The sequence below is a fragment of the Chiloscyllium punctatum genome, chromosome 8 (assembly GCF_047496795.1).
Source record: "Chiloscyllium punctatum isolate Juve2018m chromosome 8, sChiPun1.3, whole genome shotgun sequence".
NCBI lineage: Eukaryota > Metazoa > Chordata > Chondrichthyes > Orectolobiformes > Hemiscylliidae > Chiloscyllium > Chiloscyllium punctatum.
In genome coordinates this window covers 21474210-21489384 of record NC_092746.1, presented here as the reverse complement: position 1 = coordinate 21489384, position 15175 = coordinate 21474210, and the positions used below count along the sequence as shown (strand labels likewise).

The 15175-nt window shown below is 38.7% G+C and overlaps 1 protein-coding gene across 1 annotated transcript in view; it reads left to right on the top strand.

Annotated features, from left to right (window-relative positions):
* The window catches only part of LOC140480204 (zinc finger CW-type PWWP domain protein 2-like), a 139876-nt gene extending 138907 nt beyond the window's left edge, over positions 1 to 969 (top strand). The window contains exon 6 of the mRNA XM_072574927.1: positions 790 to 969. Coding sequence (XP_072431028.1) covers positions 790 to 969 — 180 coding nt within the window. The remainder of the gene's footprint in view (positions 1 to 789) is intronic.
* The last annotated feature ends 14206 nt before the right edge of the window (positions 970 to 15175 follow it).

Sequence of the window (15175 nt, the reverse complement as noted above, 5' to 3'; positions counted from 1 at the left end):
TTGGCTTTGCCCGTGGTGCTCACTTCCCAAGAACTAATATCAAAATAATCACTCCAGGATAATAGGATAAGTATCATATATTCTTGAGGATTTATTTCTCTTAAACCAGTTTAGCTTGTCCAAGACTTCCAATTGATTGATTTTGAAGCCTTGGTTTTGCTGCGGTATTGTTTTCTTTTTTGGAGAAGTGGGTTCAGCTAAACATATTATTCATGCTTTTCATTGTGAATAAGGAAGTAAACAAGCAATACTTTTAGAAGATTTTCATTCCACAGTTTCTACATTTTCATTTATTGTTTTCAAGTTTTCTCTGACAGCAATAAAACAAGCAGGCGTTGCTGTCATTGATCATAGTGACACAACTCGTTCTTATCAATGTTTGCTGTTGGTTCTTTCACTTATTTATTGTTAATTCACCATGATTGTCAGGGTCAGTAGCTCAGTTGCCCAGATGGAGAGCAGATAATAACAACAGCACGAGCTTGGTTTCCATCTGGGCTGAGGTAGACTTACAGCCTACCTCCTCATCTGCCCTGAGAGCACAAAGCAGTGGCAAATCACCACGAAGGAAAATCTATCAAAAAAAAGCTCAGGATGAAGATCAGCAAATAATGAGCTGAGGCCTGTGTCCAGGTAGAACATCCATATAGTGTCATGATTATGTTTACATATGGTTGTGTTATGTTGTCCCGCTTGCCTGTAAACAGATGTGAATCAGCAATTTTTATTAGTTTCAAGTATTTAAATACAAAAGGATTTTATTGACAAGTATACTTCTGTTTTATTTAGTTATGTGACTGGAAAGCTACAGCTTCTCAAGATACTGAACTGAAAGGTTCCACAGATGATGAAGAAGATTGCATGTTAATTGATGGAATAGAATTTAAGACTGGGAAGTGCATTGAAGAAATCACAAACCAATTGAAAGAGATTGATATTCTTGTGGCTGAGTTAGAAGGGTGCTTTTAAGTTAATGTCTAATGTTTGCTTATTCTTAAATAAGTTGGAAAATATTCATTTAATTTAATGTCTTCATCTTCAGTATTGAGAGGTATGAAGCCTGTAAGCCAGCTGTGGTTTCATTTACCTCAGTTTTAAAAAAAATGTTTTTAAATGTTCCATCATTTGATTCTTCCTTATTGTAATAAAATTTTCCTTTCTGCCTTCTGTTTCTGTCTGTGTTAGGGGTAACTCATTTATACACTACACCAGGGGTCCTGAAAAATTGTTGTAGCACTACAAATTCAAGTATTACCATGCTACATCATTATGGCAAATAGAAGTCACAATATATACTGTCATGCAATTTTTATTAAACATGTAGATGTTATTTTGATCATATTTACATGACCTGCTAATTTGTTTTATTGACAAAATAATTAATTATGGATGACCAGATGGAATGGTGATGAGGCAACAAATGAAACAAAGGGTGCAGCCCTGAGTGATCTGGGCTGTGGGGAGATGAATGGCAAAATTGGATGAGAAATCCAGTGAGACCCATCTTGACACTGAGATAATCTTTCTTCACCTTTATGCTATTCACGGGTGGCATTCCCCTTACAATAAATTAATAAACTTCTATTAGGTTCCTAATTACTTGCTGTACCAATGTATTAGCCTTTTGTTACAACCAGATCCTTCTGCATCTCAGAGCTCTGCAATTTCTCCCCATTTAGATTTTATTTTATTTTATTCGTCCTGCCATAATGAACAATTTTACATTTTCCCACATATTACTCTAAGGGGAGCATGGTGGTTAGTACTGCTGCCTCACAGCACCAGGGTTCGATTCCAGGCTCAGACGAATGTCTGTGTCAAGTTTGCACTTTCTCCCTGTGTCTGTATGGGTTTCCTCCTGGTGCTCTGTTTCCCTCCCACAGGCTAAAGATGTGCAGGTTAGGTGAATTGCTCACAGTGTTCAGGGATGTGTAGGTCAGGTGCATTAGTCATGGGAAATGAGCAATAGAGTAGGGGAATGGGGCTGGGTGAGATACTCTTCAGGGGGTCAGTGTGGACTTGTTGGGCCAAAATGGCCTGTTTCCATACTGTAGGGATTCTGTGATTGTCAGATTTTGCTTACTCACTTAGTTTACCTACATCATTTTGTTACCTTCTTATCTACTTTTCACAACTTACTTTCCTAATTCTGTTTCAGTAATCAACAATTTGGCAAGCATGACCTCTGTCCCTTCATCCAAGTCTTTCATATAAATTGCAAACAGCTGAGATCCCAGCACTGATCCTTGTGGCACACCACTCAATATATCTTGCCAAACTGAGAAAGACCTATGTATACCCACTTTCTGTTTCCTGTTAGCCAGCCAATCTTCTATCCATGCCAAAATGTACTATGAGTATTTATTTTTCAAACTAACTTTGTGGCACTTCATTCCTTAAAGTTCTGGAAATGCACCATTCCCCTTTATCCACAGCATATGTTACTTACTCAAAGAAGTCCAATAAAATTAGTTAAACATAATTTCTGTGTCACAAGATCATGCTGACTCTGCTTATCTGAATGTCCTTTTATAACTTGTTTTGCAATATGTTCGAACATTTTACCTAAGGTAGATGATAAGATAATTGACCTGTTAGTTTTCTGCTTTTGTTTCCCTCCCTGGATTTAATAACTAATCGCAGATAGATATATTTGCCTTTACCATTCAAGCCACAAAGCTTAGGAGCAGGAACTGTATAAACCTTTGGTTAAGTCACACTGAGTGCAGTTCTAGAACCCACTTTATGGGAGGGATATGATAGTAATGGAGAGGGTGATGAGGAGATTTACCAGGAGGTTGCCCAGGCTGGAGAGATTGAATTATGAAGAGAAATTTTGAGCGGACTGATATTGTTTTCCTTAGAGGAGATTTAGAGAGTACATGATTGAGGTTTATAAAATTGTAAGAGCCATAGATAGGGTAGATAAGAAGAAATCATTCCCCTTAATGGAAGAATCAATGACTGGGGGCTTTGATTTAAGGTAAGTGGCAGAGACTTTAGAGAAGTTGAGAGGAACAAGTTTTTCACCCAGGGGATGGTGGGAATCTAGAACTCACTGCCTGTAAAGTTGGTAGAAACAGAGACCATCTCACACTTAAGAAGTATTTAGAACGGTGCAGCACAAGAATGGGCCCTCTGTCCCATGTCAATGTACATTTGCAATGCCAGGGCATGTAAGATCATAGACCAAGTCTTGAAAAATATAATTAAAATAGTTAGGTGGTTGTTCTTCACTGTGGCATGAACACAATTGGCTGAAGGGTATTTTTCTGTATTGTAGATGTCTATGATTCTACAAGGAGGGATAAGAGGGTGTAATCTGTAACTCGTCGAGTGCCATCGGGATCAGTGTGGGTGCCACAGTTACTTAGAACATATATTAATGACTTAGCTGAGTAAAGTGAATCTATTATAGCCAAGTTTACAGGTGACACAAAAAGTGGTGGGAAGGCAAGTGGTGAGGATGATACAAAGAGTCTGCAGAGGATATAGACACGGGTGGCAGGGTGACTCTGGTTAGCACTGCTGCCTCACAACACCAGGGAACCAGGTTCAGTTCCAGCCTCAGGTGACTGCCTGTGTGGAGTTTGCACATTCTTCCAGTGTCTGCGTGGGTTTCTACTGGTTAGCTCCGGCCTCCTCCTGTGGTCCAAAGATGTGCAGGTCAGGTGAATTGGCTGTGCTAAATTGCCCATAGTGTCAGGTGCATGAGTCAGAGGGAAATGGGTCTGGGCGGGTTACTCTTTGGAGGGTTGGTGTGGACTTGTTGGGCTGAATGGCCTGTTTCCACACTTTAAGGGAATCTAATCTAATCAGACAAGTGAAGTAAGTAGCAAAGAATAGAATATAATGTGGGACAATGTGATATTGTGCACTTTGGCTGAAAGAATACAGGAGCCAAATATTCTTTAAAGGGAGAAAGACTATAAAAAGCAGAGATTTTGGAGTCCTCATACATAATTCATAAAAAGCTAGAATTCAAATTTAGTGGGTAATGGCAAAGGCAAATGGATTATTGGCCTCTGTTTCATAGGGAATGGAGTAAAAATGTAGGGAGGCATTGTGAAAACTATACAAGGCACAAGTCAGACCAGCTGGAATACTATGAACAGTTTTGGCACCTTATCTAAGAAAATATATCCTGGCATTAGAAGCAGTGCAGACAATGTTGACTAGATTAATGCCAGGTCTGGAGGGATTATTTTATAGATTGGGCAAATGCTCGTTCGAATATAGAAGAATGAGAAGAGATCTCATTGAAACATACAAGGTTCTTCAGGATATGAAAGGATAGATGTGGAAAGGTTATTTCCCTTGTGGGAATGTCTAGGACTGGACAGCATAATTTCAGAACATGGCATCACATATTTAAGACAAAGGTCTTAATTTCCTCACTCAGAGGGTAGTGAATCTGTGGAATCCTTCATTACAGAGGACTGTTGAGATCGGGTCATAAAGTATATTCAAGACATTTTTATTCAGTTCAGGAATTGAGGTTATGGAGAAAAGGCGGAAAAGTGGAGTTGAGCTTTAATAGATCAGCCATGATCTCATTGAATGGCAGAGCAGACTGAATGGCTTCCTTCTGCTTTTATGTCTTATGATCTTATGGTAATAACCTACACTGCAATTGTTAGACAATTTAACAGAAAAGGTAAGAGCATTAGTACTAGGAGCTGTACTAGAAGTTGTTGAAGTGTGTGATGGAGATTATGAGTGTGTCCTTGATCATCTTGGCTTTCTGCCATGGTTCTGAAAGGAACAATTGAGATCGCAATAAAAGGAGTAATTTAGATTACAGTGCACAGCTGTGTAGTTTGGATTAGGAAAATAAGAACAACAGGAATTGGTAAATAAGCTGCAAAGCAAAGGTTATGGTTGTCAGGAAAGTGTTGCTGTCTTAATCAGCAGTGTGTGATGAAAGGAAAGAATTGCTAATAGACCCAAAACTAGAACTGCATATTGTAATACAGAGATAAAATACCAAAATCAGTGAGAACTGAGAACATGATACATATTTAGTTGAACCTGTTTAGTTGAACTCAAACAAGAAGAAATCATTCATTATTGTTAGCAGACCCTCACAGATGAGGACGACTCTCTAAGGGTGAGTCCGCAGGTGGTTGTACAGACCGATGCGGCTACCACAGGCTCTGATCCACTTGGGACAGAAGGTGGTCGCGGGAAAGGGTGGGCTGGAACATTGTTGTGGGAGTACGCACCTGTCACTGATTTTGCCTTGTTTCCACCTTTTCCTGATGCAAGTTTCAAGGTGCCTGATGCCTTTCAGGACATACCACCTCCACTTTGGACTGCTTTTGGCCAGTGGTTCCCAGGTGTTTATGGGAAGGCAGAACTTTGTCAGTGAGGCCTTGAGGGTGTTACTGAAGCATTTCCTCTGTCCACCTGGGGCTCACCTGCTGCTTCAAAGCTGGGAGTAGAGCACCTGCTTGGGGACTCACATGTTAGTCATGCTGACAAAGTGCCCAACCCTCCCATCATAGCCAATCAGGGGTGGTCAGCGCTTCAATGCTGGGGATGTTGCCATGGGTGAGGACACTGGTGTTAATGTGTCTTTCTTTCCAACGGATTCACAGGATTTCGCGCAGGCAGTGCCTTGAGGTATCTGCTGTAGACAGTCCACATCTCAGACCCATGTAGGAGGGCAGGAACCACCATGAAGTTTGTCAACATCTTTCCCCTTCTGCATGCAAACCGTGGTAATGACAAATTACTCCATCACTGACCCATTCTCCGTTCAGACAAGTGTCAAGCAGGGCTTCACCATCGCCCCAATACTGTTCTTCATCGACCTGGCTGCAGTGCTTCCCCTTACCACTGACAAGGTTTCAGTTGGGGTGGAATTAACTTACAGAACCTGCGGGAAATTATTTAACCTGCATCACGTTCAAGACAAAACTAAAGTCATCCCAACCAGTGTTATCGAGCTACAGTACACAGATGGTGATTGCATATGTGCAATCTCAGGGAATGTATCCAGACCATCATCAGCACCTTGACAAGGCATATGAGAGCAGTGGTCTCATCCTGAACATTCGCAAGATGAAGGTCCTTCGCCAACCTGCCCTGGCACTGTAGAGCAAAGCCCAATCATCAAGGTCCACAGGGAGGCCTTAGAGAATGTTGACCACTTCCAATACCGAGGGAGTGTCTTGGAGGCCAAAGGAAATTGATGAAGAGATCCAGCACTGTCTCCAGTGTGCTAGTTCAGCCTTTGGCCTCTGCAGGAAAAGGGTGTTCGAGGACAGTAACATCAGATCCAACAGCAAGATCATGGTTTACAAATCATTCAACTACAAACAAAACCACTGCTATATCCAAAGCCAGGACAGGTGATTACAGGTTTATAGTTGAGATCCCCCTCCCCCACCTCCCGATCTCCCTCTGTTCTGCCTCTCCTTTATTGTCAGGAAAAGCCAGCATGCATTGTCACCCAACAGGGATCTCAGTGGGTGGAGGGGTGTGGGGAGAGATGAAAGATTGCAGCTAGTGAAGATGTCACAATCTTGCACAGGTTTCTTCTCACCAATAAAGTTAAAGAGACTCTTATTGGAAATCAGACTGTATTCACAGACAGATTCCATAATTGTTACAGTGAAAGCTTAACTTACAATCAAGTAATTGCTAAAGCAAGGCATTGCATGTAAACATCAAAGATTTGAAATTGGTTTCAGAAAGAAGTTAAAAAGTGTAACAACATTCCTTGCAACTTCAGTAATTTGATCCCCACACCTTGGAAAATGCGAAGAAGTTAAAAAATCCTGGTTGATTGAATTTTTTAAATTCACTACTTGCTGTCTATATTATGTAATGTTTACTTTGCACATTATTAAATTCTAAGATTCTAAACTTACAGATGTGAATAGACATTATCAATCCATTTGTATACTAACCAGTGCCACAATGATTTTGTTTTGTGTTTATAAATTGGTTTCAAGAGCCACCTAAATATTGATGCCACAGCTAGAGACTCAAGAGTTTTGCAAATGCAAGAATCCATCTTCAGTCATCAAATTTAGACAAAGGCCTGTCAGAGACTTGGCCTTGACCTGTCAGACCATTTATTATCTTGAGATAAGGTTTATGGGAATAGGAATTGTGAACGTAACCTCGAAATTAAATGTCAGCAATTATGTCTTTGATGCAAAAGTACCATTTAAAAATACCAGGCCTGCACATAATTGTATTTAAGTTTGGAATTGACAAAATAACTTGATACTAATTGCTACTTAAAGAAGTCAAAGGAAAATTTACTTGAAAGTTTAAAGGAATAACAAAATTATAATTTCAAAAATACAACTCTGATGGAACAAAAATCAGTTTGGGCTGTTTTGTTCCATCAAAAAAGAGGGAATTATAGTTTGGGAAGTGTTATGACAGTGACAGGAGGAATTGACTGATAATAAACTCCATTACTCTACCATTAATGTTAAAGTGTTGATTCAATTTCTAAAATGGCCAACAGTTTCCCTTTTTGTGCTACTACTCAGAATAAAAGTCCACCAGGTTTCTTTAGTGAACTCAAAATAATCCATTAATCATCAACAACAAAACTTGTTCTTAACGCAAGCAGCAAACCCTAGTTAACATACAAGCTATGATCCAGAATTAAAATGTTATCCCCTTAATCCCACATGAAAAGACAAATCTCTGGAGAGATAATGGACTATTTTTGAAGAAAAAGGCAACAGGCAAAAAAGCAAACACTTCAGTACAAGAGTCAAGGCTTCTCACATTCACTGATTTTCTTGTTGACCGATATGATTTGCTGACAGTTGTAAATTGTTGGTAAGTGTCCAGTTCAGATTGAAATTAAGCTAGATTCAAGATTTTAGGAATTACTTGCATTCCATTTCTTCTGGTTTCAACAGGGAGACTGAAATACTGATATTTGAAGCTCAATCAAGTTTCAAAAGCTTGAGAAAACGATTTCAAGAGCGAAACCACTGCTTTTTGAGTGTCTTCTTTACACTGACCCCTGCATCTGTAAAACAATTCTAACGCCAGAAAGAATTGCCAGCAATTATTAGTATAAAGGTTTCCTAATCCATTCTCAGTAATTAAGGAAATTAAACCCATCTCTTATCTCCTTGGAAGCTTTACTTAGCTGTTTCTCCCCAGTCACTTGGTTTCCACTAAAGAGCAGAAAAATCACAGCACACATTAAACTGCTGGATTCATTTCCAAGAAATCACATGATTGAAAACTTTTTTAAATCCAGAGAATGTTCAAATGATTTAAAATCTTATAATTTCCCCAAATGGTCCTTATAAGTATAAATATGTATATTTTCAAAAACAAAACTGAACACAAATAAAATCTATCAGGCTATTTCCCACTACTATTTCAATTTGGGATAATTTTAAAAGATGAGCATATCAAGCATAAAGCCACAAGTTACTTCTGAGAAACTTATATTTTTAAAGAAAAGTTAGACAATCAAAATTTGGTATTATCTGGAACCATAAAGGAATGTCTAATTTCTGTTTTTAAGATCTTGCAAAAAATTGTTATTGGATAGTAAGGCTGCTCCAGGACCCCTGAAAGAGACAGAATGGTATTTAATTGAATGTCCCACTTAGAATAAATGATAGTGACAGAAAAATATGGGAATGGTAATTAACTCATCTTAGATATTATTCAATGAGATATATCGAATGAAAGAAAAGTCTAAGTGAGACTGATTAATTGGCCACTTCTGGTGGAAATATTTATGTCCTCACGTATGAACATTTTAAACGAATTGGATAGTCTGGCCAATTCCCAAAAAATCTGGACCAAGCAAGGAAGTACACACAAAGATCTTGAGACAGAACATCCTATATATTGAAATAAGAACAATGTCTATAAACAAGGAATAAAGGCAAGTTTATGATAATGTTATGAAGGTTAATAAGTTACTAATGCCATGTGCCCTACATTGTTTAGAAAAAAATAGTGAAGCATCCTGAAATATATTCTTTGTATCTAATTAACTAATCTCTCATATCTAGGCTGCAGCTCCTTCAGAAGCATAATAAACTAACTGAATATTCCTTAAGAATGGTAAACTGTCTATAGTAGGTAACTATGGTCTTGATGCCAAAACTTTACAGAAGTAATGATAATGTAATGTCAGACATTGGCCTGGAGTTTCCATACAGTTGCATTAGTATTTTCCTGCACTGGTCACTGGAATTCGGCATAACCTGGACAAAAGATCAAAGACTCATAAATACAAATTGTGTTCAGTGCAACTTAAGTTTCCACTACTTTTTGCACTAATTGTGGGCGGCACGGTGGCACAGTGGTTAGCACTGCTGCCTCACAGCGCCTGAGACCCGGGTTCAATTCCCGCCTCAGGTGACTGACTGTGTGGAGTTTGCACGTTCTCCCCGTGTCTGCGTGGGTTTCCTCCGGGTGCTCCGGTTTCCTCCCACAGTCCAAAGATGTGCAGGCCAGGTGAATTGGCCAGGCTAAATTGCCCATAGTGTTAGGTAAGGGGTAAATGTAAATGTAGATGTAGGGGTATGGGTGGGTTACGCTTCGGCGGGGCGGTGTGGACTTGTTGGGCCGAAGGGCCTGTTTCCACACTGTAAGTAATCTAATCTAAAAATCTAATCTAATTTTAAAAATGGTGACCTGGAAGCAGTCCCGTTCTCAAATCTCAGGATAGATTAATTATCATTTGGAGTTTTTGTTAATTGCCATTGTTCACATGACTTCAAGGTGGTTTTAAAAATAAGCTTGAACTTTAGCACAAGGACTCTAGGTGCATTATGTTTTAAAGGTTAGAAAGTGTTTTTAAAATTTACTGACTAGGTAATACTGATGACTGGCTAATTTTAAAATTTGTTCTCAATAGTTTAAACTTGGATTACCCAGCAGTGGTGCACATTTTTTTTTGTAATAAACATGTTTTCAGTTGTATAAATGAAACTTTCTCAAGTTACCACTCCAATGTATCTTTTAAAGCAAACTTCTCAAAGGGCAAGTTTCAAAGTTCCAATTGTACAACAGATTTTACATTCAAGATATGCAAAGCAATTTAGGAGAAAATAGAAGGAAGATATTTTTCAAACCTGCTGCAATTTTTGAGGTAATTTGCTGCAGAGTTGCCAAGTGAGTACAAAGTGGAAAATTTACCCATTCATTTCTTATCATTTTTATCTAATGGATGTAGCTTACAACCATGTACAATTAGTGCTAATCAATGACAAATGCCAAAGTAGGTTAAAATGGCCACAAGAGACACTTTGAGGGAGAGACCAAAGGAAGAATCTGTTTTGAATAGAACCTTTCACAACTTTAGGAGACTCCAAGGTGCTTGACAGACTATGAAGTACTTTTAAAGAATATTTTGAAATGTAGGTTCCACAAACAGTAACATAATAATGACCAATCTGTTCATTTGATGTATAACTTTTTTTATTGAGGGACTTTGTCATTCTGTGTGGAGGAAGTTGTATGAAGTTAACTATTGATGGAGACTTTCGCCATTGTTATTGTTTTACTCCAACAAAATTACACCCCGCCCCACACTGCTCTGGATCCAAGTTGCAAGATACACAACAAAAATAGACAATGTCCACCTTCACTATTTAAAATACACCCAGGAAAATTATTTGGGTGGAACTGAGAAATAAGAATGGGATGATCACCTAATGAGAATTGTACTATTGAGCCCCCAACTGTAAGTGGGAAATTGAGAAACAAATCTGTATGGAGATCTCAGTTATCTGTAAGAATAATAGGGTGGTTATGGTAGGGCACTTTAACATTCCAAACATAGACTGGGACTGCCACTGTGTTAAGGTCTTGGATGGAGAGGAATTTGTTCTGGAATGAGCTGCCACATGAAGTGGTGGAGGCTTAACAATTACAACATTTAAAAGACATCTGGATGGGTGTATGAATAGGAAGGGTTTAGAGGGATATGGGCAAAATACTAACAAATAGGATTAGATTAATTTAGGATATCTGGTCAGCATGAACGAGTTGGACCAAAGGGTCTATTTCCATGCTGTACAGCTCTATTACTCTATGACTCTAAATTATAACTACTTTTGCAAATTCAATGTTATTAGCTATACTAAAAAGTTTACGACAACTTTACTCTTGTAATAATTTTAGCTTTTACAGCTTATCATATTAAAATAAATCTAATGAAATATAGTACATCAAATTCAGTAGAAAGTTTAGGATTACAGAATTTAATGATGGAGAAGGAAGTTTTTCACATGAGGCTTTGTGATGTCAATTTGTGAATTTTCTTGCCACTAGGTGTTGCTCAAACATTATAGCACTTTACAAGATTCTAGTGTGCTTCCAATTAAACCTGTTGGACTATAAACTGGTGTTGTGTGATCTTTAACTTTGTACACTCCAGTCGAACACCGGCATCTCCAAAAAATTACAAGATTCTAGATTGTCTGCAAATTGCAATACAGTCATGTGGTGAAGTAGAAATTATGTCTGCTCACTATGAACATTAACTAACTGTTATACTTTTACTCATAGTTTGAGGGTCAGAAAATGCACATCCACCCCAACTGAGGTCAAGTTCTTTATTTTAAATAAGATCGCAAAAATCAGATTGTCTCCAGGAAACCGGTTTTAAAAATGTCCTGTCAGCCAACGCTGCCATCTTTTGAACTGTAATTTAAATGGAATAGCAGCTCTGAATTATAAACACAAAAACAGATTTTGACTTGAAAAGTTTAACCAGCTGAGTGTTGATTAACAAGTACTCTGCAATAAAGTTGAATTGAGCACCTCTCTGCTTTTTCATCTGAGCCAGTACACTATTATTTGGAGAGCTGTGATATTGTAAATACTTTAATGAACTTCAAGTAGGATTAGGTTTCAGCACAGCAGATGTTTCATTCATCTGAGAATAGGTGACAAATTTAAGGTGTTCTAATAACACATTGTCTTTTTGATGTGGTGTCTGATTTGTTGATGAAAACTAATAGGTTAAAAGCATTGCAAGTTTTTCCCTCATGGAAGAATGCATTATTTCAATTTTTAAAAAAATATTCATTCAATGTTGACTATACTGGCTCCACTAATGTTTGTTGGTCACCCCTAATTACCCTTGGGAAGCAAATGTAAGCTGCTTTCTTGAACTGCTACAATCATCAGGGTGCAGGAATGCAACAGTGTTCTTAGGATGGGAGATTCCAGAATTTTGACCCAACAACAGTGGAAGAATGGCAATCTAGTTCCAAATCACAATGGTGTATGCTTTACTGTTAAATTGCAGATGGTGTTGTCTCTGTGCATGCTCTGCCCTTGTACTTGGAGGGGGAGAGGCATCACAAGTTTTGAAGGTGCAGTCAAAGGATTTGATGAAGCACAATTTATAGATGGCACTCTGCCTTTGAGCGTTGATAGTCTTGGGACTGTTTGTTGAAGGCCACGAATGTGCCAATCAAGTGACCCGCTGGATGTGAGGAAGAAGTGGGAATTCCTTAACCATACTGCATAACAGCAGCATCTCCTGTGACTATAAAGTCTTACTTTACCTGTGCAATTTAGACAGTTTTAGTTTTTCAAAATACTGGTGTTGAAATATAGTTCCTAACAGCTGCTGCTCAACATTTAATCAATTCGCACGTTCGCTGTGATGCCACTGTTGCTATGTTTCTCTGCTGCTGGAACACACTCTGGAGTTTCTTCCCCATCTGCCGTTTTTCCTAAAGGTAAGTGCTACAGGCCTCATTCCTTAGACTCTTTATGGCACATCCTGCTTCATATTTCTCAACAGGATCTCTGCTCTGCCTCTGTTAGAGACGATAGTGCTGCAGGCCTTGCTCCTCGAGCTGTCTTTCTGCCACACCTTGCTTCATGTTTCTCTGCAGGTTTACCATTCTGCCTCTTTTTGAATATTCGTCTCTAGTTGCCTTTGAACTGAATGGCTTGCTGGGACGGTTCAAAGGGCAGTTGAGAGTTAACCACACATTTGTCAAGAGCCAGGTGACACTGGCTTAAAATGCTTGGCTAAAGAAGCATCAGCAGGATCTGTAAAAATTTTTTGACAGTGAAGATCTGGAATGAATTCTTCAATAATGTGTGGAGGCAGATGAAATTGCGTCTTTTGAAAAGGGGATTGCTTAAGTGAAGAAGGTGTTTGGTATGCTTTCCTTTATTGGTCAGAGTATTGAGTACAGGAGTTGGGAGGTCATGTTGCGGCTGTGCAGGACATTGGTTAGGCCACTGTTGGAATATTGCTTGCAATTCTGGTCTCCTTCCTATCAGAAAAGATGTTGCCAGGGTTGGAGGATTTGAGCTATGGGGAGAGGCTGTACAGGCTGGGGCTGTTTTCCCTGGAGCGTCTGAGGCTGAGGGGGTGACCTTATAGAGGTTTACAAAATTATGAGGGACGTGGATCAGATAAATAGGCAAAGTCTTTTCCCTGGGGTGTGGAGTCCAGAACAAGAGGGCATAGGTTTAGGGTGAGAGGGAAAAGATATAAAAGGGAGCTAAGGGGCAACTTTTTCGCACGTGTATGGAATGAGCTGCCAGATGAAGTGGTGGAGGCTGATACAGTTGCAACATTTAAAAGGTATTTGGATGGGTATATGAATAGGAAGGGTTTGGAGGGATATGGGCCGGGTGGTGGCAGGTAGGACTAGATTGGGTTGGGATGTCTGGCCGGCATGGACGAGTGGGACCGAAGGGTCTGTTTCCATGCTGTACGTCTCTATGATTTGCATGTGGAGAAAAGGTAAAGGAGTGGGTCTAGCTGAGTTGCTCTTGCTGACAGCCACCAAAGACATGATGGGCCGAAAAACCTTCTTGTGTGCTATAATGATTCAGTACTTTTCTGTGTTATTTGTATAGGCAGTTGAAAAAATACCTGGAATACAGGTCTATAGAAAACTGCACAGCATTCTAGATAATATCTTCCACACAGGGCAAGTTGAATAATGTCAGTTCTTTTTTCTCTGTCTGGGATAAATCATTATTAATCTGGCAACCAACTAAAAATTAGGGGAAAAAAATCATGATTAATCCTTTTGTGAATGTGTCAAAGCAAAATTGATATTATGTAGATGTAATGACCTCCACAGCTCAAGAATGCCACTTTTTCAAAATACCACATTGAAACTGATCAAAATTGATCATAAGAAAATAGGAGAAGTGTCATCTTTATGAGATGAAGGCATTCCAATATCTTATCAGAAATAAAACTTAATTTAGTTCACCATCTGGAAGTTCATTGTGCTAACTATAACAGACAACCAAGTGATCAATCAGAAAGCAAGTGCAAGTATGTTGTTTAACTAAACAGCTTCTTAACTGTTGCAAATAGCACGCTGTAGGCCAATTCTGTGGAGTGTGCAGATTCAATGAGAAATGAAGGAAAAGTCTCTATAAACATAAACTAAGATTTACAAAAGATGGAAGTTAGATTGAGGGAATAACAAAATGCTCTCCATGGCATGATAGGGAAAACTATCAATCTCAAGAAAATGGAAAAGATATGTGAGGCCATCAAGGATCATTTTCAAAGAAATATTGTACAAATATTTGGAAGAAGCAATCTAGCTTAAAATAAAATGCCAAAATATAGGTGTTGATACTTAAGTAAGTTTCAGTTGACAGGCAAGTTTGTCTGAGAATGATGTTTTTAATATCTTTGATATGTACCGAAATATGTAAGTATGTTTCAAATTCCACAAACAAAGCAATTCACTTATTTAATTTTTTTGTTTGTCAAATATAAAATACATATTCTGTCTTTGTTCAAATTTGTACCACTCAGCCAAGTCCAGAGATTAAACAACGGTCAATATTGTTAGTCGCATTGTAATGTGAGAAATATTTAGACTGTTGAGTTGAGGAAACATTAATTAAGAAACATCTTACTGTCACTCCATCTTGACACAAAGCTGCAAAAGAGAGCAAAATCATGTGTCAGCGCATCACTTCCTGTGGTAATGTGTGCAATATCTCATTAGCGTATCATACAGTCAGACTTAATCCTCTATACTACATCTCCTCCAAGTCTCTGATTATATTCATTATATTTAAGCTAGTCTCCCATACCCCTACCTTGCCTCTCAAGTCTCTGGCTCTAATTTATTTGTTTATAGGGACAACGTAGGGCAGTTTCACCAGTCCACCTAAATGCATTCTCAGCTCCTTTGGAGGATAATCAGAATTC